The sequence below is a fragment of the Leopardus geoffroyi genome, chromosome C1 (assembly GCF_018350155.1).
Source record: "Leopardus geoffroyi isolate Oge1 chromosome C1, O.geoffroyi_Oge1_pat1.0, whole genome shotgun sequence".
NCBI lineage: Eukaryota > Metazoa > Chordata > Mammalia > Carnivora > Felidae > Leopardus > Leopardus geoffroyi.
This window is the reverse complement of record NC_059328.1, coordinates 52,499,681-52,526,128: the sequence shown is the minus strand read 5'-3', so window position 1 is coordinate 52,526,128 and position 26,448 is coordinate 52,499,681. Positions and strand designations below refer to the sequence as shown.

The window sequence follows — 26,448 nt, the reverse complement described above, 5'->3', positions numbered from 1 at the left end:
CCCAATAGAAAGTGACAGTCGCTGTATGGGAGTTGGGGGGGGACAGGAAAGGAAGGATGGCTGTTTTTAACTCCTGCTGATTCAAATGCAAAATCATAATCCGTTTCCAGTCTGAAGGGGCTAAGAGGTATAAACAGATGGGAAACCAGCAAAGTTGCACTGTATTCCTGAAGTACATTGTGGTTAGCAGTCAACAACCACACACACACTGTATGCCAGGCGCTCACCTGGGCAGTCAAGGGGTGACACAGAGTTCCACTGCCAAGGAGATCCCAGTGCCCTTGGGAAATAAGATACAGAAAGAGCAAAAACAGCAAACGCAACTAGCATTCTACTAGTTTTTTAAACACTACTGCGAAAGGTTAAGCAATGTAGACTGTGGCTAGGTCACGGAGAGCTTTGATCCTCCATGACCAGGGGCAATGGGGAGCCACTGAAGATTTTTTTGAGGAGGGGAAATGATGCAATGAAAGCTGCTTGTATATCATTCATATAATCTTATAATTTAATTACAAGAAAAACTACTCTTTACTGACCACTTATTATGAGCCAGTCACTATTATTTTCAGGGCTTTACAAGTATTACCTCTCAGTTTCCTAACAACCCTCCAAGGTAGACATGATCATCTACTTTCTAGAGACAAAGCAACTGAGATTCAGAAATATTAAGTAAGTGTGTGTAGATCACATGATGGATTAAGTGATGGATCTGGGAGAGTTAATCCAGCTAGTTGGATTAATATGAGGAAGAGATTACCAGCAAGGCAATTAGTAGAAGGTGTCTGGATCATCCAGATGAGAGGTAGGGTGATGGCACAAAAAACAGACAAGGTTGTAATGCAGCTCAACCACAAAGGGGTTCATCTACTTTTTCAAAGTTTCTAGTGATGGTTCACCACAGGGCAGCAATAAAGTCAACAACCACACCATGTTAAGGACCTACTATGTGTTGGGTACTACATATGAGTGGGGCTAGGGATGGAGATTAGAATGGAGGGAGTGATTGTCTATCATCAGGCAAAGAAATAGGACAGTGAGAGATCCTCCCTTCTTCCTGTGAAAGCTGACGGCAGGCTGCTGGTTTTAGTCCATACACAATACTGGAAATCACCACAAGGGGTCAGGCCTGTGGTGGCTGCCTCCTCCTCCCCTTCCTCTTTCTCCTCCTCCTCCTTTCCTCCTTCTTCTCTTCCTTCTCCTTCTCCTCCTTCTCCTTGGCCCAAAAGGCTCCAGTCCCCACTGACTTGTTCCTCAGGGGATCTTGGTCCTGATTCTGAATTATTCTAACAAAGACCAGCTACATAATTCACAGGGTCCAGCGCAAAAAAAAAATGCAGGTCCCTTTGTTCAAAATAATATTAAAATTTTCAGGACAGCAATAGCAGAGTATTAAGCCCACAGCTGAGGCTGAAGCAGGGGCCCTGCCCTGTTCAGCTGCAAAGGTTGCACACCCATGAAGCTGGCCCTGATTCTAACCCAGGTCCTACTTCCCTGGATTGGTAACAGCTATATGTGGCACAGAAAGGTGGCTGACTGCTTCCTGGAGAATAATTCTCCTCTTCTTATTTTCTGAGGATAGGGAGATCTATGGCCCAGGAGACAGCTTCTCAGTTCAACGACAGTAAGTTGTGGGCTCGTAACAGAGATGAAGCTGTCCCAACAGTCAATGTGAACTTTCTCCCTTTCCATTACATGGTTTCCAATGATTGTGTGGTTCTGTATTTGGTGACAAGGAACTTGGTGGTCTGTCCTCTTAGAGGCTATCTTTAAGATTGAGAACATGACCAGAGTCAGGGGTTTGGAGGAGAGTCAAGGCTACAATCATTCCAATTTTTAAAAACACAAAACCGGACGCAGCACCTGGGTGGCTCAGTCAGTTAAGCATCTAACTTCAGCTCAGGTCATGATCTTGAGCTCCGTGAGTCTGAGCCCCATGTCATGCTCTGTGCTGACAGATCAGAGCCTAAAGCCTGCTTCGGATTCTGTGTCTCCCTCTCCCCTGCTTTCACTCTGTCTCTCTTCTCTCTTAAAAATGAACACTAAAAAAGTTTTTTTTAAAAAAACACAAAACTGGGGCACCTGGCTGGCTCAGTCAGTTGAGGATCTGACTCTTGATTTCAGCTCACGTCATGATCCCAGGCCCCACATCAGGCTCTGTACTGAGTATGGAGCCTGCTTAAGATTCTCTCTCTCAGGATGCCTGGGTGGCTCAGCCGGTTAAGCATCTGATTTTTGACTTCAACTCAGGTCATGATCTCAAGGTTTGTGAGCTGAAGACCTGCATCTAGCTCTGTGCTGACAGTGTGGAGCCTGCTTGGGATTCTCTCTCTCCCTCTCTCTCGGCCCCTCCCCCATGCTCTCTTGCTCTCTCTTTCTCTCTCCCTCTCTCAAAATCAATAAATGAAAAAATATATATTCCCTCTTACTCTTCTCCTCTCTCCCGCTTGCACGTGCTCTCTCTCTAAAAAAAAAAGAAATGAAATGAAATAAATAAAAATTTAAAAAATAAAAACACAAAACTGTTCCTAAATTTAATATGCAAAGCTTGGTAAAAAAAAATGATAATAAAAAAATAATTATAATAATAATTTGACTGCTTATAACTATTAGTGACTATGCTCAATCCTTTTAAAAGACATATAAATCTTTACAAATCCTGAGATTATCGGAAACCATGTTCATTTGTTTTCACAAAAGGGCTTGCTTCACTCAGCCACTCCTCTTATGAAAATATATACTATAAAGAGCCGAATTTCAGGTGGAGGAAGACCAAAACAAGCAAACAAACCCAACTAATTGTTTGACCTTAGATAAGTCCCTTTCCCTTGCTAGGCCAGGTGTGCTCCCGTGTAAATGCAATGATTGGCCCAGAAGCAACTCTGGCAGTCTATGATTCCCACAGGAGGAATCCAGGAAAACTAACAATGATCCCACATATGCTCCCCTGAGGCACAGGATGGACAAACCACGAAGTCTGGCACAGCAGATAGAGAACCGGCCGACAGCCAGGGCACCTGTGTTCTAGTCCTGGATCCACCAACCACTCCCTCAAGGTATGACTCAGAGCAAGTCACTTCCCTGCTAGGAGCCTCAGTTTCCATAACTATAAATTGACTAGCAGATACCTAAGGTCCTTCCCCATAAGGCACGGTGCCTGGTAAATAGTAGAAAGTTCTCAGCATTTGTTAGTTATTGTCATCAGTATCATTATTAATTATTATCCTCTATCCCAATGGTTCCCAATGGTTTCAAGTAAGAGGATGCCGTTTATAACAAAAATGATATAGACCTCCCCCATCGAAAAGGTTTAACATTTAACATCAATTAACCAGGAAAATATAGGATATCAAAAAGTCACTCTGAATTTTCATTCAGTCCATCAAAGCAACATTCATATATATTTGAAAGATACAGGGGCCCCTGAGTGGCTCAGTGGTTGAGCACCTGACTTTGGTTCAGGTCATGATCTTGTGATTCACAAGCTTGAGCCCCACATTGGGCTAGCTGCTGTCAGAGCAGAGCCCGCTTCAGACCCTCTGACCCCCTCTCTCTGCCCCTCCCCTGCTTGCACTCTCTCTCAAAAATAAACATTTTTTTAAAAAGAAAAGAAAAATAATAAGCATGATTTTATAAGCACTAAAACTATTCAATCCTCACAACCCTTGTGTTGATTCTGAGGACCTGAGCTGGGGACCCACTGCTCTGTGCTACCCGCCAGCGCAGAAGGTCCCAGTCCATTGCCATCTCCACCTTCAATCACCTAGACTTCCCACCTCCTCCTCTTCTCTCTCACAGCTGTCCTTACCATAATGCCAAGACCTAAAACGCAAGACAAAATGGAGAAATATGTATATATATCTCATTTGGAACTGAGTTCATAACTATTTGTGCATAACTCTGCCTTTAAATCTTTTCTCTCACAGAGTACCAACATTAGAAGGGAAAGAATGCCCAGCCCAACCTTAGATAAATTCTTCATAACTGGATTTTACAATATATTAGGGAAAAAGGCACAAAAATTAGAATATTAGAACAGAAATCCTTCTTTAAAGCAATGCTTATTCAACTTTAATTTGCATACAAATCACCTGAGGATCTTGTTAAAATGCAGATTCTGACCCAGTAGGTCCGGAGAACAGCCTTAGACGCTGCATTGTTTACAAGCTCTCAGGTGGTGTCTATGCTACTGGTCCACAGAGCAGGATCCAGCCCCATTGCTTTGTATCAGAGAATGTGAAGATCAGAGAAGGCAAATGTCTTGCCTGGTGTCACACAGCTAGTTAGAGGCAGGGCTAGGAGATGAATTCAAGTTTGTTGATTTTTAGTTCAGAGCTCTTTCTACTATGCCCTGATGTCATCCTTTCTCTTGAAAAGAAAAAAAGTTTCCAAAAAACATCTCATTTTCCTTTCCCATCCAAGACAATACACACACACACACACACACACACACACACACACACACACACACATATCCCCCAGAGGACAGGGGCGAAATCATAGTCTCTTCCTCAGTTTCCAGCACAGGGTCTTGCAAACAAAACATACTCAAAATAAAATGTGTCGATGGAGTATGCAATCAGAAGGAAGAGTCTTCTGGTTATAGGAATACCTTCACCTTTTTTCCTCCTTTTTTCATGTCTTTAAGGACACCCTTCTGATCAGCTACTCCATGTCTCCAAAACTGTTAACTCTATACTGTCTAAAGTTTTCCCTAGAGGTATTTTTCTAAGTTAAAAATCAATTTATTGAGAGAAAGTTCAAAACAAGCTATTATTCTAAATCAATATTTAGGGAGGAGATAAAGGTTTTTATTCTGGTATCTGCAGGAGATTTTACGTTCCCAAACACACTTTGCGCTAGACCATTTAAGGCACGTGAAGTGCTTAAGAGTTCCACTCAGCGGTCTAAGTGTTCAGACAGGACAGCTTCAAAGCCTCCCTCAGCCTCCCACCTTGCAGAAATCGCTCCCACAGGTTTCTGTGGCTTTGAACTGTATTTTAACAATCTTAAGAGCTCGAGAAAGCTTGTTTCATGACATTACTTAGCTTAGACGCAAGTACACAGTAGGTCCATGCTATGTCTGCAAGTGTCACATCCACCACCTACAGCCAGGTTTTCAACAGATCTTTCTTTAGAAGGTCAGCAAACACAACCTCACAGAGAAGAAAGCTGGCAGGGTTTCAGCTGTTTCCAATTCTTATTCTATTCTACCACCTTGCTAAAATTAACAAGTTTAGTGCAAATAATTTGGGTTTGGATCTTGTCACACTTAGGAAAGCAAGAGGACAGAAAGGTAACACTTAAATCAGAAACTGATTTTTTCCCCTTGCAGGAGGAAACATCAGCAAAGCTCTGAAGCCACAAGAGCCCTGCTCAGTGGGGCTTCTGATGGTTTCTAACTGGAGGAATGTAATCCATCAGCCCCCTAGAGGTCTGGCCTGACTGCAAACCACCCCCCCCCCTGCCCCCAGCTCCAATCTTCCTGGTCCTGCCCTTTCGACCACAGACTCCCCTTCCCCAGCACACAGGGCTCAGGCTCCCTTTCACAGTACACCTTTCGGAACCACACCACGTGTGTCGATGGTTCTGCATGCACAGGCAGCTGCACAACACTGAAGGACAGCCATGTCTGGGAGCCACAACTCACCATTCACAGTTCTCTTATGGCAAATGTCACCACAAATTCTAATTCTTTTGGTTGTTTGTCTCTCCCTATCTCCACTGCCTTCTCCCCAGTTCCATGAGCCTGGGAGCTCCCAGAAAATAGGGATAATGTTCTGGTCCCAGTATATCCTGGTACCCAATACAGTCCTTGACACATATTCAGGATTTACAAAATGCTAGCTGTTTTTATTATCATGTACTATTGATATGTTCCCCACACTTCTTCCTTCTGGCTCTCTGCTTCCTCCAGTAGGCGTCTTTAAAAAATTTAGGGCGCCTGGGTGGCTCAGTCAGTTGAGCGTCTGACTTCGGCCTCAGGTCATGATCTCGTGGCCTGTGAGTTCAAGCCACGTTCGGGCTCTGTGCTGACAGCTCAGAGCCTAGAGTCTGCTTCTGATTTTGTGTCTCCCTCTCTCTCTGCCCCTCCCCCACTCATGCTGTCTCTTTCTCTCTCTCTCTCTCTCTCTCTCTCTCTCTCTCTCTCTCTCTGTCAAAAATAAATAAACATTAAAAAAACGTTTTTTAAAAATTTAGGTCCAGGGGGGCAGTCAAGCCACCTCATTTTACAGATGAGGAAAGTCAATTCAAACTTCAAGGGATGTGGTGGTCCAGTTAGTGGTCTAGCTGGAAGAGACTCTCCAGCCTCTGGCCTCTGTTGCTGAACTATCCACTATCCTCCTCTTCTCTGTCTCCAGGCCAGGCAGCAGGGCACAGACGGTTACCACCTGAGAGAAGGAAGTTGGTTTATTGGTGGCCTAGTGATGGAGACTCCATCACTCTACTCCAGACTCCAGCACTGAGGGATTCTAGGTGGTTAATTCTGATCAACACCAGTGCGGGCCTCAGGCTGCCCACCTGTAAAATGGTCATCTTAGCTCACAGTTATTGATACTTACTGGGTGTACTCAGTATGTGCCAGCGTTCAGGAGTATTACGATAGTTCATCCTCACCAAAAGTTAGTGAGGTAGGCATGATTTGTACCCCAAGTTTTACAGATAGAGAAACCGGACTTTTGAGGTTTGTCCAAGGTCACAGGTAGTTGAATAGCTGACTCCTAGAGCCAGTATTTTGGTTTTCGTCTAATTTCGCTTTCTCAGCGGGGGGGGGGGGGGGGGGGGGGTTGAGCCACAAGAAAAGGTAACAGTGAGGAAGGTCTTCACTGGGGGCAGACAGGAGGTTCACCCCCCAAGCTTCCTGTTCCCAGTAGTCACCCCTGGCCCTTACCTAATTAAGTGCATTAGCAGCAGCTCTGCCTAATCCTAGGTGCACACAAGAAGAGACAGGCTTCTTTCCCTGGAGGCTCCGCTTCTCCTGAGATTAGCCACGGTCCCCAGGAGGCTGTTATCCCAACCCCGGGGGAGGGCAGCATCACAGCCAAGATGGAGCTTATCACAGGAAGCCAGCAGCGCTGGGGAAACAAAACGCAGACTACATGACTCAGGTCGATCACAGGCACCAGATGATGTGCCAGCTAGATGGGTGCATGTCCGCCAGTCGTGAACAAGGGACAACAAAGCAGCTACTATCTCTGCCTTTTCTGGAGGTGCCAGAAAGGGCAGCAGCAAGCATTCAAATTAAATGATACGTCCCGAGCAACTCCTAGGAGCGCTCCCAAAAGAAAACACCGCTGCATTCCCGGCACCTAGCACTGTGCCTGGCACAGAGTAGGTGCTCAATCAGTTGATGAACATTCGAATGACTTTACTGACCCACCACCATGGTGGTGGAAGCAAAGTGTTCCTCAGAAGAAATGACAATGGGTACCAAGGCTCACCATCAATTCTCCAGTTGAGGATAGGTCCTGTTGCCTCAGTTTTCCCATTCTATAGTCCAAATAATTATACCCATCTCTCCAAATCCCCATGATTTAGCCATTCATCCCATGGGACACTGGGCCAAATACAGAGAACAATTTAATAGAATAATTTGCAAGGGTACAACTATTTGGGGCACTTACTTAAAAGTTAGTGAGCAACTATGATCTACACAGTGCAAAATTATAGAAAGCTACCATCGAATTCTAGGTTTGGGGATTATAAGGAGCCTGGTATCAGGGAAGAGAATGGACTGGGAGTTCCAGGACCTCAAGTTTCTTCTTCAGAAACATGAGCAGCCTCACCACCAACTGTACCTCATAGCTCTTTAATCTTCCAGAAAAATACTTTCCAGTTAAACTGGATGCTGTAGGTCATTCGCCCTCAGAGCCGCTAACGTGAAATAAAATCTCAGGGGAAGAACAAAGGAAATTATATAAGCTACAAACTTCCATTTCCTCTCATTCAATCTCTTTTCAGGAGGCTAGGAAAGAGAACTGGTGTAGTAGCAGTAGTAGTAGCAGCAGCAGTAGTAATAGTAGTAGTGTGACAGTAGTAGAGGAGTAGTAATAGAGCAGTCGTAGTAGTAGAATAGTAGAGGAGGAGGAGGAGTAATAGTAGTGTAATAGTAGTAGTAGTAGAGCAGTAGTAGTGTAATAGTAGTGGTAGTGTAGTAGTAGTTGTCATCATAGTAGTAGTAGTGTGACAGTAGTAGTAGAGTAGTAGTAGCAGTAGTAGAGTAGTGTAGTAGTAGCAGTAGAGGAGGAGGAGGAGGAGGAGGAGAGTAATAGTAAAGTAACATTTTTCACGATGCTATGCAGTTGGCAACATCCTTTCACCTAATTTATCACTTCACATACATAACAGTCCTCTGAGATTTTATCAGCTCATTTTACAAATTAGGAAGCAGAGGCCCAGGGAAGTTATGCACGTTGCCCAACATTACACAGCAGACGCATGGCCCAAACCCAGATTTCTTTTCTCTCCAAACCATGCATTCTTTCCTCTGTGCAGGGCCGCCTCCAATCCACCTTTGTGTCAATGACAATGACTGCCTCTTCCCCAGTAGGCTGAATGCTTAGCTTGTTGCTGGTGGTGTCTTAATTTCATTATCTAGGAAATAGGTATGATAACAACACAGCCTCCCTGGGGGGGGGGGGGACTATCATGAGGTGAGGGGTGACTACTGCCTGTCATAGGAGTAAGCACTCTGCAAACATTACCAGTGGGAACACCTCATCACCTCATTGCTGCGATATTGTTAGCTGAGCACACACTCCTACTGCAAGACTTTTGTCCTCGCTGGCCCCTCCTGAAGGACTCCTCCACACCACCCCCGCAGCCACAGTGCTCGTTCCTGTAGTTCGTGCACGTCTCCGTTCAAGAGTCACCTTATCCTGGGGTCATTCCTGCCACCCCGTATCATACAATGGCGCTCACCCCACCCCATCGCTCGCCACATCACAAGGTCTTGCACCCTGCTTCCTATTTCTCAGCACTTACTATCACCCGATAGAGCATACATTTCTCCATGAGCAGGGCCTTAGTTTTGTTTACTGCTTCACCCCCAGCATCTAGAACAATGCCAGCCAGCCACATACGTATTTGCTGAGTGAATAAAGGAAGCTTCGTGGGTCCAGTCACCAAGAAATGAAGACAAACTCTTGCTTGCTATCTGACCCTTCGATCTCAGGTAAGACTTTAAAGTCTACAAAGGTGTTTGTACATCCTTCGTCTCCTTTAATCTTCCATAATCTTCAGGGAAGGAGTTATAATCCCCACCACAGAGATGAAGAAACTGAGACCCCAGAACTCAGAGCAGAACAATTTCCTGGAGAGGCAGAGGGCTGGCTTGGGTTTTGAACCCTACCCCAACCTCCAGCACTCAGACAGAAGGGTCTCAGCCTCCCTCTGAGCTGCCGTGGCCCCCTGGAGCAGCTGGGGTTCCCTGAGAAGGGCTGGTATAAAGAGAGAGGCCTAGGAAATGCTTTCTATCACTTAGATGAGCACCAAACATTACAGACAGCAGATTTCTATGAACTCATTTGCCAAAATAAACCCATCCATTATTATCGATGGTATAAAAAATGCATTATGTATGGGTTATTGTTTTAGGGCCTCACAGATTCCTGTTTTCAGTGAAGCCTCCCCTAAGACACCTTTCCTGATTCTCTCTTGGTCAGTCCCACCCCCAGCCCTGATTTGCCAGCCCCTCCTCCACGCTTTCAGAAGCTGACTCATGTCCTCACTGCTCAGCAGTCCTGCTCCCCACAAGGCCAGTCTTAGAGCTCCCACCAGAAGTGCCTGCAGCCCCAGCCCAGGGCCTGGCACCCAGGAGGCCTCAGTGCACATGCTGACCAACCAGCCTCCTCAATAACACCAGGATGGCAAGAATGGGCACAGCCCAGGCCTTTCTTCTCCCCCACAACTGCCTCTGCAGCCAAGAAACCTAACTGAAGCTTTGTTAAGCTCCCTTTTCTCTCTCCTGCATGAAGGAAAGGTAGCCCAGCCTGAAGCAGATGGTTCTAGGGATTTAAAAAGAGGTGCTCTAGGAAATGCAAAGACACGCAGGTCTTTCGGACCATATTTGCATGCAGATTGCTTGCAAGTTCAAAACTTACAGAATTTTTCCCTCTGCTTATTAAGCAAAAGAAGAGAGAGTAAGAGCTCCTCAGGGGATATTTCCCTAGTAATGAGACCTTTCAAGATTCCTGAAGAAAGAAAGGGGAGGGAAGAGCTTCTAGAAGGACCAAAGGAGGGAGGAGAGGGTTGTCAGGGCAGGGAAGAATCACTCACCACCCCCTATCCTCAGCAGCCCTCACAGCCCAAACCTGCCTGCAGGCTCAGCCACGGTGCCCTCTCCCCTGTGGCAGGGGGCCAATATTTTCCCCACCTCTCAAACATACTATACATGAAAAAAGAGAAAGAGGAGGACTCTAAGGGAGAATTTTAATTTGTTGCCAATTAAGGGCACAGTGACCCTAATTTATAGCAGCAGAACTCAGAGTTATCACAGATTTTTCATCTTGGGAAAACAGCCCAGCTCTCAAGCTGCCCACTGCTCCCCTGCAAACAGAGCCCACAGCAGGTTTAATTGAGTCCAGATTGACTTTTTACGGGGTTGAATTCCTCATCTTTTGGAAGAGATAGCCTTGAGATTTTCAGTTGTTCAAAGATGCATTTTTAAATTGCCAGATAGTAATACAAAGCAAGCTGGAAGTATCCCAGCCTCTAGGAAGTAAGAACAAAGCTTAGTAAAAGTACGTAGAGTCGATTCAATGGGCCACCAGGCACTGTACTGGCTCTGATCCAAACTCAGACCCTTGTCTAAGGAGCATCCAATCCAGTGATAGAAAAGATAATGGTTGCACAAATAAATGTTTAATTACAAACTATAATGAAGAATGTTTTAAAATATAGGGTGCTATCAAAGCAGGTAAGTGGGAACCCAACCGAGTCTGGCCAGTCAGGGAAAGGGCAGTGAAGCCAGAGCAGGACTGGTAGCTAATAGGATGAGGAAGGATGCTTCTGTGGGAGGGGACAGTCCACAGAAAAGCCACCATGTACAAAGCACCAGATGAGACCCAAGAGAGGCGGGAGACAGACGGACAAGGCCTGTCTGAAAGTCCTGCCAGAGTATCCTTGATAATATTTTTGGTGGTCCCTCCCTCCCTGATCTCTTTAGGACTCGATTTCCTATTGCCCCAACAGCTGTGAATTTCCTTCTGGATATCGTGTATGTCTTTCTCCCACCCTCTTCGCCATGTCACAGGGACACCTTTTCATTTTGATCCCTTTTGTGTTTTCAGAAAAACTCCAATGTCATCGTTAAGTCTCAGGCAGCATCCAGCTCTGACGGCAGGAGGCACTCAGGTGTCCCTGCTCTCTGGCTTTGACCACTCAGGACACTCACTGCATATAGGAGAGAAACAGATAACTATTGGCTCACCATGTCCACCTTGTTCAGAAAACCCTCCCAGTAGTTCTGGACAACACACACATCTCTCTTTGATCTACAAAACTCACTGTATGCACCTTCCTTGTGGCACTCAATTGCACTGAATTGAGCATTCACTCAACACATATTTGGTGATTTCCTACTGAGTGAAATGTGCTGGATCTGGCAGTAGTTAACTGACATAAGATCTGGTCCCTGCTCACAAAGTACTGAGTGGAATGGAAAGCGGCTGGTTATGTGACATTGGAGAAGTTATTTAGCATCTCCGAGCCTCAGTTTTCTCTTGGGAGTAAAAGTGTGACTTCCTTTTATAAATACACATGTACAGAAAAGACGATCAGAGATTATCTCTGAATGGTAGGATTGTGGGTGATTTTGTTTACATACTCCATTTATGATTGTGTTTTTCATGGACATATATTTTCTCATGAGGAAAAGCATTAAAACTGCTTCCTTTAGGTTAAAAATAATAATGACCCCATTTCATTTTGTTGTGAGAATTAGGTAAGTTGTGTGCGTGGTCAGGAAGAGTAACTTCACCCAAAGCAGAGTCTATGGGCTCTGAGCAGAAAATCTCAGAGATGTGGAGAACAGACTAGACCCCTGCCAGACCTCTCAGCAATGCCTGCCCTGGATATCAAAGTCACTGTCCCCCTCAGGCCAACTTTTTTCCAAGACAGAGACATGGCTGAGAGCGTCTCCTATCTTCTCTGACCCAGAGGAGCACCCCTAAATCCCAGGGATGGACTATGATTGGCCCATCATGGTGAGACTAGGGGTCAGGGGTTATGATTGGCACTCTCCCCATAACAAGATTGGAGTACAGGCAAAAGTGGTTTCTTTTCCCAATGGATAAAGGAGCAAAAGGAGGAAGTCAGGGGAGGGGGGGCAACAATTCTGGAGAGACAAAATAATAGGATTCTGCTACAAAATACAAAATGTCTCACCAGATGTATGCCCCATAATAGATGTTCAGTAAGCGATGGTGACTGGGGCGCCCAGGTGGTTCAGTTGGTTAAGCGTCGACTCTCAATTTTGGCTCAGGTCAGGATCTCACGGTTTGTGAGTTCCAGCCCTGAGTCAGGCTCTGCGCTGACAGTGCAGAGCCTGCCTGGGATTCTCTCTCTCTTTCTCTCTGCCCCTCCCCCGCTCTCTCTCCTCTCAAAATAAATACATTTTTTTTTAATTTTTTTAACGTTTTTATTTATTTTTGAGACAAAGAGAGACACAGCATGAACGGGGGAGGGGCAGAGAGAGAGGGAGACACAGAATCGGAAGCAGGCTCCAGGCTCTGAGCCATCAGCCCAGAGCCCGACGCGGGGCTCGAACTCGAGGACCGCGAGATCGTGACCTGAGCTGAAGTCGGACGCTCAACCGACTGAGCCACCCAGGCGCCCCAAAATAAATAAATATTTAAAAAGTAAATAAATTTAAAACATAAATGATGGTGACTGTTACTACAAAGATTAAAATCTTGGGCTAAATCAGAGTAAGTGAGCATGACTTAGGCAGTCTATCTGAAAATACAGGCTGAATGTGGCGGCACAGGGGAAGGAAGAGCAGAAAGTGAATTCTTGAATGTGGGGGCACTGGGGGTTGAAGAAGAAGATTTCAGCAAGGAGAGATGGAGAGAGGGGCCAGTGTAACCCTGCTGTGCCAGGGAGGCAGGGCAGGTGCTAGAGTATAGGGATTCTAGAAGCTGCAAGACAGAAAAAGAGCCCTAAACAAAGGTCAGGACAGTGAGCTTTGTTATTCTCATACCCTTTGGGGTATCAATCTTGCCTCCCTAACAAAAACAATAAACTCCTACAGGAGAGGATACTGCCATATATTTCTCTGCGTCCACTTCAGGGGCTAAATAAATATTTAACCAGATGGAATTGCCAGTGACTTCTTTGTAGTTTACACAGGACACATCACTTGGCAGGTGAAGGAGCCTGGCGTCTCAGATCCCTTCTTTCCTTCCCTACTCTACATCAACACTGAGCAGACAGACCAACTGCCATGTTGATTGGATTCTCAGTCTGGGAGAAGCCACTTTCACCAACATTGTGGGTTGGTCGAGAAACTTGCAAAACCTGAGTCCTGAGGCAAAGATGTGGGAGCGTTATTTATTTTGACCATCTCATCTATGTATATAGTTTTAACCCCAACGCAACCATGAAATCTGGCAATTACTCCTTTAAAAAAAAAAATCAAGCTGGGGGCACCTGGGTGGCTCATTTGTCGAGCGTCCAACTTTGGCTCAGGTCATAATCTCGTGGTTTGTGAGCTCGAGCCCCACATGGGGCTCTGTGCTGACAGCTTGGAGCCCACTTTGGGTCCTCTGCCTCTCTCTCTCTCTCTCTCTGTCCACCCCCCCCCCCCGCCACGCTCTCTCTCTCAGAAAAAAAAAAAGTGAAAGCCAGTGTAAGGGAGGAATGCCTTCCTCCCCACACCTAATACTACATCTTGAAGAAGGAAAGAAATGAGTGCTAAATGCTGGACTCTCGCTGCCCCTTTACCAGCTACTTCTTGCAGGAGCTTGCACAGTACAATGCAGTGACTCACTGACAAATTGGGTAGGACAAAGGGCATGCTCAGCTCAGTTCCTCCCTTGCAAAGTGGGCAAGAGGAATGCCCTTTATGAGTGGGCAGAGGGCCGTGAGCCACATAGAGAGGAAAAGGGTAACCCAGCAGTAGATTAAGAACAGCATCAAAAAGTGCTGCTTCTTGTTGTCAGCAGTCTACATAGCTACTCTCCAACAGGCAACATTTGGGGGCTGGAAGTTCCTATACAACACACAATTCTCTGGAGGGAGGAGGTAAACAGCCACCACTAAGTTAAGCACTAAGTTAAGTACTCCAGCGGATGGGCTAACTTTCATCACACCACAAGTTCGGGTGGGGAGAAAAAAAACAACCAATACTTTGCAGGGAGTATGAAAATTATGGAACAACTATTAAATACCCAAGTCAGAATGAAATCCAAGAGATGAGGACATCATCTCTCTTGTGGAGAAAAAGTAGACTAAATTGCTTTGATGTCCGCTTAAACCCTCCAGGAAATGGGGTCAATTTCCCACGAAGAACAGACAGGAGTCCTTCAAGGAAATCTAGGATTTCAGGCAGCAGGATCTGTTTTTACCTTAGGGTGTTCAATCTTCACAGACCATAAGAAAGTCATATCCTTGACAAATATTAATATAATTATAACCCAAAAGTTCCTAGTGTTGGAAGGTCTGCACCAGAGATGATTATATCATAAAATAAGGGCCAACAAGGTGCTGAAGTTCGGCAATTTTGCCCCATCACATTCTGGGAAAAGCTCAGAGGAGGAAGCACCCTCTTGCAGGCATCCACTTAATTCACAGGAGTAGGCTGCACACATGGAACACGACCCAGGTGCTGTACAAACACTGCCCACAGTACCTCTCCCAACCCTGTCAAGGTAAGCACCATTATGCCTCCCATTTTACAGGTGAGGAAAGGGAGTCTCTGAGAGGTAAAGTAATTTGCTGACAGAAAAGCAGTGACCTGACTTTGACACCAAGACCTCCTGATGCCGAAGCCCTTTCACATCAACGGCTCTTCCACCTGCAGAAAAAGCAACAACCACTTGGGAAACTCCTTGTTTTTAGGTAAATTCTCTCCGTCTATTAGAAAGTGGATTTCCTTAGGTTACAGGAGTCACAGCTCCAGGTCCCATCTACAAGTGTCTTACAACTCTTTCTGGGGAAAACAAAATTGCTGATTTGAGGAGAATCAGGCAAATTCATTTGCTGGTGAAACTACAGTGAAAACAGACATATATCAGCATCTTAGAATCACAAACTCCAAACACAGGTAGTCTTTTAGAGCACAAAGCACTATGAGCCTGGAGTCAAAGAGGCTGGGTTTCAGGCAGGTTTCCCTAGCTACCATGACTTTAGGTGAGCCACCAACCTCACAAGCCTAATTTTATTTTATTTTATTTTTTTAATGTTTATTTATTTTTGAGAGAGAGGGAGACAGAGTGTGTGCAGGGGAGGGGCCGAGAGAGAGGGAGACACAGAATCTGAAGCAGGCTCTAGGCTGAGCTGTCAGCACAGAGCCCTGTGTGGGGCTCCAACTCATAAACAGTGAGATCATGACCTGAGCCGAAATCAGGAGTCGGTCGCTTAACCGACTGAGCCACCCAGGAGCCCCCTCACATGCTTAATTTTAAAAGGAAGAGAGAAAGAGAAAGAAAGAAATCCTGTTTTATTGGATTATTTGGAAAATTAATGGTAATATTACACATGAAATAATTTTGTAAGCTGCAAAACTCTATACCAATGGAGTATTTATAATTATTTTGACTCAGCTATTTGGCTGGAATCTTACAGACAATTTGAATCATCAGACAGATTTGAAAAAAAATACTGAGCTGCAGTCTGGCATAATGGTCAAGGACAAAGCCCTGGACTCAGAACAACTAGGTTCAAATTCTGCTTCTCTCACTTAACTTGCTGTGTGATCTAGAGTGAGTCACTAACCTTCTCTGTACCTCAGTTTTCTTATCTTGAAAATGGGGATAATAACTCACGCCTACCTCATAGTGTTCCCTGAAGACTATGGGAGTTAAAATACCTAAGGAACTTAAAATGGTTCTTGGCAGACAGGAGGCTTGATGTGTTAATCGTTACTATACTATTATGATTTTCATCAACCAAGCAAAATGTGCACTGGCATTTAGTAGCTTGCACTACAAAACAAAATCGTTGCAGCAGACGTAAGTTACCTTTGACAAGCAGTCCTGAAATGGACTGCATTTTAAGAGTACTCTTTGGGGTACCCTTTTGGAGAGAAAGATAAGTTCTCTTGCTCCCAGTAAAACCCTGCTTCCCCCCGCCGCCCCCCCCCCCACCATGAGCCCTCCTTAGTATGCAAAAAAACATACCAGGCGCCACTCAAAGCCCTCTTTTTTCTCCACTACTCTCCCATCCCATGAAACCTAGCCCCGTTCCAGGGTGGAGGCCCAGTTGAAGAACTCAAGACAGCCTGGGCAAGTCCATGGAGAGTAGGGCAGCTACAGAAAGTTTGGCTCCTCTCCTCCTGTCCCCATCATAATCCTCCCCATCCTTCAAGGCTCACTTCATATCCCACTTCTTCCTGAAAGACCTCTTCCTCCTCAGCATTCTGCATCTATAATTGCCAACTCTGTACTCACTGGGTGTATAATTATTTCACAAGTGCCTATTTTAATGCTCCTAAAAGGTAAACTCTCCAAGGGCTAGTCAGAGTGCTTCTAAATTCCCCACAGTGCTTAGCATGGTGCTAGAGACACCGTATGTGTGCCATAAATAATTTGGGAAGGGGTTTAATTCACTGGAAGGAGCTCAGACTCCATGTGAAGTGGTCAGATGCCAGCTAGGTCTGCACCTCTACTCCTCCTCCCCAAGCCCATGGCAAATGCTACTATCAGATCCCAGTATTCCCTCCCAGAGATCCTGGAGAAACCTTAGAATCTTTCTCAACACTGCACCACAGGCAGCCAATACCAACTGACTGGAAAAATGAACCCTTTTTGCCATCTCTGCTTTCTAGGCACTTCCTTAACTGAGTCTCCATAGCACAGGGACTTGATCACCACTGTCATACCCACCGCACTCCACTGTACAGGGCTGTTGACTTGTCTGCCTCTACTAGACCAGTGGCTTCCAAACTTTTGAGCATGGGGGCCCAATAATAACCCAGATCAACATAAGCAGAACTGAAGCTAAAGTTTCCTAAAGCAATACTCATTTTGTTAACATAATGCACTCTGAAATTTCCTATTATATACTCTCTAAAAATGCTGGTCCTGACTGCTGCACTGTTGGGTGGAAAGATAGATAGGGACCTATATATACACTGTCAGTTATATAAACAATGTTAGTTAAGGTAACACTAGCAGCTGTAACCGATAAACTGAAATCTCAGCCCTTACTACGATAGAAGTTTCTTTCTTGCTCACATAAAACCTAAACAAGTATGGACCAACAGGTGCCTTCCATGGTGCAGTGATAAAGGGAGGGTTTCAGGATGTTTCTACCTTGCCGTATTTTCAACACATGACTTCTAGGGTTACCACGTTCAGGATCATAGCAATCCTGCCCCGGGGAAGTTTTTTATGGGCCAAGCTATTAGGTGTCACTTGTAACTGACATTCATTGCTTCCAATCTCATTCCATTGACTAATGTTTAGTCACATGGCCTCACTTAACTGCAAGGAAACTGGGAAGTGTAGTCTAACCAAGTCACCAAGAAGAGATGGAAACAGATTTTCTGATCAGCTGGCAATCCCTTCCAGAAATCTGCCATTTCAAAAATCCTCCAAGGCAAGGACCTAGCCTTATTCACCTTTATATCCCTAATGACTAGCAAAATATTTGACTCACAGTAAGTGCATAGAAAATGTATGATCAGTGAATGAATGGGGATCCCACCCAGAGTTCCAGGAGTGTCACAGTTTATGATTAGGCATTGTGATTGTTTCCAAATTCAAACCTGTACAAACCCCCTTCTCTACCCAAAGCAGAGGAGAGTCCAAAAATCTGGATTAGGGCAGGTGAGGAAGATACCAGAGAAATGGTCTTAGTGTCGTCCTTTCCATTTAGGGACTACACAGCCACTTACTCTTCCAACCACATGCCTGTTGAAAAGGACTGCAGTGGAAAAATTAAGAGCACAGGCTTCTGAGGCAGATAAGTCATAGCAGAACCTCTCTTTGGCCACATAACTACAGAACTATCACTGAGCACTATGTGTGCGGCAAGGTGCTAAGCATTTTCCATACATTATCCCCTTGTATTCTCATAATAAGCCTGTGAAGGATGCTAAAGTTCTCCCCACAATTTCCTGAGTGAGAACTGATGTCTTCTAACCCTGTGTTCCCATAGCACTTTTTCCACACCCCTTTCCTGTAATTCACTTGGGGGAGAGCTAGTTGGCATATGGAGGTATATATTTCTTTATCCTGTCTCCACAATTATACTTCAAGGATAGTGGAAACAGCATACACTTGAGAGTCAAAAGACCTACATCAAATGTCTAGGTTCAAGTGCCATGTCCCAACTTAATAGTTTGTGTGAGATTCACCAAGATACCACCTAAGATTTAATTTCCTTATCTGTAGTGCTTGCTTCGGTAGCACATATACTAATTTCCTTATCTGTAAGATGGGGTCAGAAGTCCAGCCACAAAGGGCTGCTGGGACATAGAAACCTAATATCTATAAAGAACTATGCCTGGCACATAGTAGGTTCTTCAAAAAGTAAGAATTTCCCTCCTCCATTACCCTTGAGGGCAAGGGTAATGTTTTGTTCCTGGACACCAACACCATATTTGCACAAAATAAATATATAATAAATGTTAGTTGAAATGCATTGAATAACAAACTTTACTGTTGAAAAATAAAAATAAAAAACACAACCCCTGCCTTGGTCTTTAAAAGTTCTTTTTATCTTCCCTCCCCCTTCCCACACTTCCTTATTCTCTTTTTGGGTAATGTGAACTTTTTTTTTTTTTTTTGTACTCAGAAATTTTAAATGGCTAACAGAGCACCTCAGGATTCTTTCCTCCGGCCATTATCCTTCTCTTTTAAGTTGTGCTCAGCAAGATTATTTGGATATTGGAGCTAAAAACGGTCAGATTACAAGTGGAGGTCCCTGAAATGTAACAGTCCCCATTGCAGGATTCTGGAATTACACCAAGCACCAGGGAGGGGTTGCTCTTCCCCAAAGAGCTCGCTGTTCTGAAAAAAGCCTTTGTTTTAAGGCTTGCAAAACTGCACTGTGGAATCTCCCATCTGGGTCCCCAGCACTGACCTGGGTACTGCTCAGTTCTAGAGTGTCTATAAGCTCCCTCTAAAATGAAACACTCAAGCATCTTAAAGTATGGTAAAAACAGCTGCTCTCTGAGTCTTGGTTCATATCTTACGGCATAATGACCATTGTTTGGGAGCCAAATTTTCTGATTTCCCCGGCAAGCCTCTGACAATGATAGCAGCTAACACACTGTGTGTTTACTAAGCCCACGGCACTGTGTTAGGTATTTTATGTTTGTTATTCCCTTACATTCCCACAAAAACCCCACAAAAATCCAAAAACTCTCCATTTTGCAGACAAGGAAACTGAGGCTCAAAAGTGCAAAGAACTTTGTCTAAGGTCACACAGCCAGGAATCAGCAAAGCCCCAGTTCAGACCCTACTCTATCAGAGTCCAAATCTCATTCCATTTCTGTCATTCCACATTACCTCTTTTAAATGGTTGTAAACGAAGGTCCTTTCTATCTAGAAATACTGGAGAAAATAACCAGCTTGAACTGGTTGGTCTTTTGAGGTCTCTTCCCCCTCTTAAAAAAAAAAAAAATCTATGGTTCTATGGAGAGAAGGGAAAAAAAAAAAAAAAAGGAAATGTAGGGAGGCCAAACATTATGAGGCTTGGCTTATCAGTATTTAATAACAGCTTTTGGATCAAAACTCTACAGAACCTTATTTATAGACAGACAGTTACTGTTAAGCAGAGCCTTTTTATACAACCTTTTCATCTGAGGATGTTGTAGCCTTCTACTGCCTTTCTATTAGTGAGAGATGGGGTGTGAAATTTGCTGGCCCTGCCAAGATTATCCCATTAAATTATCTGCCCTCTTCCAGTGTAATTCACTCAGGGGCAACAGTTGGAAACTCCGGCTGGTGGATGTCCATGCCTGGGCACTCTGAGGGGGGCGGGTGTGAAGGAAAAAGTTCAGGTGGTGGGAGCATCCCAGTGACATAACATCAATCCACGTTTCACTGCCTTACCAAAATAAAGTGGATGCCACAATTATCCCATTCCTAAACAAACTGAAAACCCCAACCGAGCTTACTGCAACAAAGAGAGAGCCTTTTTACTGCTGTTTATTTTTATTTTGTATTCGTTAGCTTTTTAGATATTCCTGGCATGCAAGTCAGGCTCCGTGTAACAAGCAGCTGCATTTAGTTAAGGATTTCTAAGAGTTTTCCCCACCCCACCCTACCCCACCCCCTGCCATCCCCTCCCCCTCAACTCCAGAAAACTTTCTCAGAGTCACAGAAGACTATTGCTTTCTCTTCGTGTGTCTACAGAACAGTCTCTCCTGTCACACCCCAGGGGAATTGGTAAGGCCAGGTTGAGGCCCTTCTGTTTGAGAAAGAGGCCTCAGAGACCTGAGTGTTTCCCAACTGGGGCTGGATTTGCCAGGGTCTGGTCTACATGGGGACCTTGAAGCTGGCAAGCCAGCTCTCCCACTAAAGAGTACTTTAATAAATCACCTCTGCTCAGCCTACAAACCCAGTCCTACACCCAGATGCAAATACAAAGGCACTTTATCAAGACATATCTCATGGCTGTTTGGAAGGAACTTCCAGACACAGACATCAAGCCGCATCAAAGTTGCAATTCGTTACAACAATGTAATTCCTCCTGATGAGAGGTGCAGACCTCCAAAGGCCCTTCCGGTCTGAGTTGCAGCAAGACTGGCTCAAGGACCTCCAGGACAGAAAGAAAAATTGAAATTGGCTGTCTCCAATCATTTCTTATTACCCCTAGATATAGCTAAGAAAACATCCCATTGCTCTTGGAAAACATGGGAAAATGGCACCTTTGGCCCATATGTAGTGTAAATTTTAAGACTTACACCAGAAGGGATGCCTGGATGGCTCAGTCGGTTAAGTGTCTGACTTCAGCTCAGGTCATGATCTCAAGGTTCATGAGTTCGAGTCCTGTGCTGACAGCTCTGAACCAGGAGTCTGCTTCAGATTCTGGGTCTCCCTCTCTCTCTGCCCCTCCCCTGCTCATGCTCGCTCTCTCTCTCTCTCTCTCTCTCAAAAATAAATAAACATTTAAAAAAATTTTTAAAAAAAAGACTTAAACCAGGAAAGACTGTCTAGGACAGCACTTAAGAGCATGAAACCAGGGATTGTAAACCCAGCAATGCCATTTCCTAGCCATGTGACCTTAAGAAAGTAACTTACCCTTTCTGTGTCTACATTAAAATGAGCTAATTATGCCATCTCCCTCATAGATTTGTGGTGAGGATTCAGTGAGCTAATATTTGCAAAATGCTCAGAATGGTGAGTGGCCATTGTAAGGATTATCCAAGTGTTTGTTAAATAAATTATATAAACAGAAGCATCTCAGCATGCTTGGATTCAGGGAAATATATACTTAGTTGAGGTCAAAGGACTTAGCACCATTCTTCAGCTTCTCCCAAGCCCAGTAACAGCCGGCCTGGTGGAAGGGAAACTGGAAAGGGAGGAGAGGTAGAGGCTCCATGAATTGTGAAGACCTAAGCTAAGGCCCAGGACCCACCACCACCAACCCTCAACTCCTTGCAACCTACCCAGAGGTGGACTTACTGTCCCAGACATCAAATACTCCAAATCAAAAGTTCCTATCTTTTGGGGATTGCAGTTTGTTCGGGTTTGTTTTGTTTTGTTTTTTTTCTCCAGAATATCAGATTATAGCCAGAAACATACAGCCACAAAAATGCACATAAAAATTTGAATACTGGGGCGCCTGGGTGGCGCAGTCGGTTAAGCATCCGACTTCAGCCAGGTCACGATCTCGCGGTCCGTGAGTTCGAGCCCCGCATCACGCTCTGGGCTGATGGCTCAGAGCCTGGAGCCTGTTTCCGATTCTGTGTCTCCCTCTCTCTCTGCCCCTCCCCCGTTCATGCTCTGTCTCTCTGTCCCAAAAAATAAATAAACGTTGAAAAAAAAATTTTTTTTTAAAAATTTGAATACTATTTCTGGGGGGTCTGCATATCCTCAGTTTCACATACCCCAAGTTAAGACCCTCTCAGTTGGGTGCTCCTCTCCACTACCTGACACAGGTTGCATTTAAATCTCTTAACACTCTGGTAAGGTTCTGAAAAACTAATTGACTATCCCAGTCCATGGCAGAGAAAAGATTCGAACCCACGTCTGTTAAATTTCAATGCCTGTGCTCATAACCATTAAGCCCTACTGTTAAGATCTATTATGCTCCATTCATACCAAAAAATGGGGCAAGAAAAGGAGAAGTCCTTGAAAGTGTGTTGCATTTTTTACTAAGAAAAGCAAATATTCCACCACAATTTTACACGCAACCAAAAAAGTTATTCTCTGCTCATTCAACAAAAGAATCTATGGGCCACTTACTATATAGATGTGTACACATATGTCATTTATATATAGATATACATTTACATCAACATACATACAGGCTACAAAGCATTCCATTCCCCATAGGATGCTGCGTAAAATTTTCAAAAAATATTTGAAATGGGGTATCCGGTCACCATCAAACCACAGCCAAAATGGATACTAATGGATGCAGGTGACACGCCATTTAAAAACTTTAAAGTCTAATTTGAGGGCTATGTTCATCATGCAGGAGACAGATAAAGGAAAATATAGACCAAAGCTGAGTTCTTAAGAAGACTCCTAAGTAAATATCAGAAAGATAGTGCCAATATCAGAGTAGCAAAACAGCCTACCAGGTATGCTGAATCAATACTGAGGATTAAATATTTCCAACACACTGCCAGAGGCAGCTTCACCACACCCTTTGTCTACCCGGCCTCTGTGTGGCTCCCCTAGGGGGGATTTTCAGGCATCTCCAATAAAATTTGGGCTGGCTGACTTGGCTTTCAGTGTTTTCACCAGGAAAGCTGACAGTCTTATTGCCCTCAAGAGACTCCTATTCTAAAAGTAGACAGGACAGACACCTATTAAAATGGCATTGGAAGGTTTATGAAATGACAGCAAACACAGTAGCAGGCCACCTCCCTCTGACTCTAAGAAGTAAACCACAGAATCCACAGGATACTGAGAAAGGCCCTGAGTTCTGGGTGCAGTATTAATGGCTTCAGCTTCCCAGAGAGGTTGAGCTCTAGGTAGGTAGGAGGTAGACCAGGAGATCAACAATGAATAGACCAGCAAAATTAATATGAAGTTTTGCCCTCCTGGCTAACAAAATGGAAAAATGATGGGAGAAATACCGAGCATCTTTTTAATAAGTAACTGAAACCTATCTCCCCTTAAGCTGATCTCTTGAGCCACTGGTTCAGTTACCTTAAGAATCCTGGATCAGACAAGAAAGTAAATTTGAGTTCCACTGGAAGATTTGTCCTCAGAGAAAAGATCAAGCATTCACAAACATGGAAAGGGATTTATAAGATGACAAATAAGACAATAATAACAGATTTGAGCTCGCTATTGAAGAGTTTGGAAAAGGCAATACTCTTTTTTCTTTCTTTTTTTAAGCCTGTAGACAGTTAAACAAGACAGAGTTTGGCTGACTGCTGATAACAAGACTGTCTTACACTCAGCAAAATCATTGCATGGACATTCATTTAAAGGCAGGTGACCAAAGAAAGGTACGCTCCTCCCCCCCACCCCACCCCACCCCCATGATATTGGAGCAACCACTGTTGAAAGGTTATGTCGAAGTTAAAGAAGTCGAGAGATGATATAACCAAATTAATCAAGGACCCACGCCAGAAGCCCCACCTTAGCTAAAATCACCCTGATTATCTCCACCTCAATTTGCTGGGCAACTTGACATGGGAAGGATGTTTCTGTTGTTTAGGCAGCATGACCCAGTTTTTATTTTTTCATCCAGGTGTTGTGGCACGGGGCCAGATGTTTGGCATCCCCAAAGGAAGCAAACATCCCGGAGACCAAGCTGTTTACATTTCATTAGGATTTTTCATCAGGAAGGTGCACTCCCTGCTGATGGACATCTTAATTACAATTAGGAGCTGTATTTACCCCCCGAGGAGACTCCAGATTACCACAACCACAGTACGGGATCAATTTCGGAATATTTCTCAGAAAACGCAGTTCTAACTTCCCCGAACTCATCTCTAAGAAATCAAAATTCACACACAACTTGCTTTCAGAGTGTGTGTCCCACCACGAAAATTACGAGCTAGATTTTAGTAAAAACTAATTCCGTGGCCATGTGTAGTCTATGTAGTCAATAGATCTTTCCCCCTCAACTGCTAAATAGCCTAAAAGCCTTTTCTTTTCCGAAGCACAGCGCTAACTTAAAAATGAACGATGCATGATAAAAGAGCAGAAACCTATTTATCTGCACCGGTTTGGCCTGGGAGTGGGGGAGGGCAGAATTCAGGGACTCCAGCACCCCCTCAAGGGATGCATGTTAAAAGTGAGGCCCAAGACCCCGGAGACTTTAATCAACTTTCCCCCTCCAACCTCCAAAGAATGAATCGGTTGTCTCCACAGGCACAGCCGGGCTCTTCCCTCTCATTGTGTACCGGCTCAGACGCAGCGAGGATCCAAGCTTCCCGCAGCGAACTAAGACGCTCGGGCTTTCGGTGGAGTCTTTCTCTAACTGTTCCAATTGTCTTTGGAGATTACCAAAATCAAGTATGCATTAGATGGCTTTTCCCCCCTTGTGTGTAACACACACACACACACACACACACACACACACACACACACACACGTGCACGCTCGGAGCACTCTGGAGCAGCAGGCCGCCTCTGACAGCACATTTTGCACAAAGTGGCGGCGACGGCGGCAGCGCACACGTTGGAAGCCTCCAGAGGCAGGAGAGCCGGCGCCCGTGGATAAGTGAGGCCGCCCGAGCCTCAGGAGGCAAGGGCTTTTGTCTGGGTCGGTCTGCGGACAGCCTGGGCTCTCTGGGCACCACTGAAAATACAAACTCTCTCTTGGACCGCGCCTTCCGGGACGGCTGCTACTTGGGGACTCCACACACTTGCCCGAACACGGGTTAGGGCGCTTTAGGAGTCCAGCCAGAAGCTGGGGGACCAGCGGCACGGAAGTGTCCCCATCGCCCCACGCCCCCCAACCCCTCCACGCTTCCTGTCAGCGCTGGCAACTGCTGCTGGGCGCCGAGGAGGAAGCCCCCGGGCGCACCCCCGGACCCCAACGGGGCTCCCGGGCAAATCCTCGCCCGCCTCCCCGGCGCCCGGAGTCGCGTTTGCTAGACCCCCCCTCCCGACGGGTCTCCGGCCGCCCCACCCCCCGACGGGCGCAGCGCTCCCCGGCTGCCCAGCGCCAGGCAGCGGACTGGAGGGGTCGCCGAGGGCCGGGCGGGCCCGGGACCCGGCGGATGCACCTCTTACCTTGGGCAGCGGCCCCGCGCGCAGCCAGCAGCAGCGCGGCCAGCAGCGCCAGGAGCGGCGGGCGCGCCCCGCGGCGGCGCGGCCGGTGCATTCCTCCTCTCGCGGCGGCGGCGGCGGCGGCGGCGGCTCCCAGGCCGCGCGCAGAACATCCACGGGCTCTGCCCGGGGTCCCGGCCACCTCGTCCCGGCCGCTCTCCCCGCAGGATGCCGGGGGCGTCTGCAAAGTTCTTTGTCCCTCTAACCTGCTCCCTCGCTCCCTGCGGCCGCCTCTGGACCCCGTACGCGCGGTCCCTCCTCAGCCCTCCGGCTGCAGCCTCGCCTCCGCCGGCCGGTCAGCCCCGAGCTGTGGGTGTCGCGCTAGCGGAAAGGCGAGTGCCCCCAGCTCGGACTCGGAGAAGAGCGCGCCCTGCTACCGGGGGCTGCCGTCCCGGGGCTCCCTTGGTGGCGGCTGCTGCGGCTCCTCCCGCTCTGCGCGCTCGCTCTCTGGCTCTCAGCTTCCCTCAACTTGTCACTTTCCACCAACTCTCCAGCCCAGCGCCCCAGCCGGACCAATGGCAGACGCGGGCCCAGGCCGGCGACCCAGCGCCCTCTGCTGCCGCCTCTCAACACCCGCACTCTCCCTGACTTCCCAGAACGTTGTGGCTCCCGCGCCTCCCGAGCACCCACCTCCCCTCCCCCCACTGAGCCTCAAACTCGCAGCGGGACCGAGGGGCCCTCGAGGCCGTTTGACAGAGGGGGAAGCCGAGGTTCAGGGAGACTTGCCCCGACTCGCAAAGCAGTCCGTGGCTGAATGGCTTCTTCAGGAGATCCAGATCCTAGCACTCTGGGCTCTGCCAGTTAGCTGTGTGCTCCTGGGTAATAGAACATTTATGATATCACACAGTTTCCCTTTTGATTCCCTCTTTGACCCAAGT

The 26,448-nt window shown here is 46.1% G+C and overlaps 1 protein-coding gene across 1 annotated transcript in view; it reads right to left on the bottom strand.

Annotated features, from left to right (window-relative positions):
• ROR1 (receptor tyrosine kinase like orphan receptor 1) overlaps positions 1-26,057 on the bottom strand; it is a 399,613-nt gene extending 373,556 nt beyond the window's left edge. Inside the window, exon 1 of the mRNA XM_045477675.1 lies at positions 25,535-26,057. Within this exon, the coding sequence (XP_045333631.1) occupies positions 25,535-25,625 (91 nt within the window). The 5' untranslated portion in view covers positions 25,626-26,057. The remainder of the gene's footprint in view (positions 1-25,534) is intronic.
• Between the last annotated feature and the right edge of the window lie 391 nt (positions 26,058-26,448).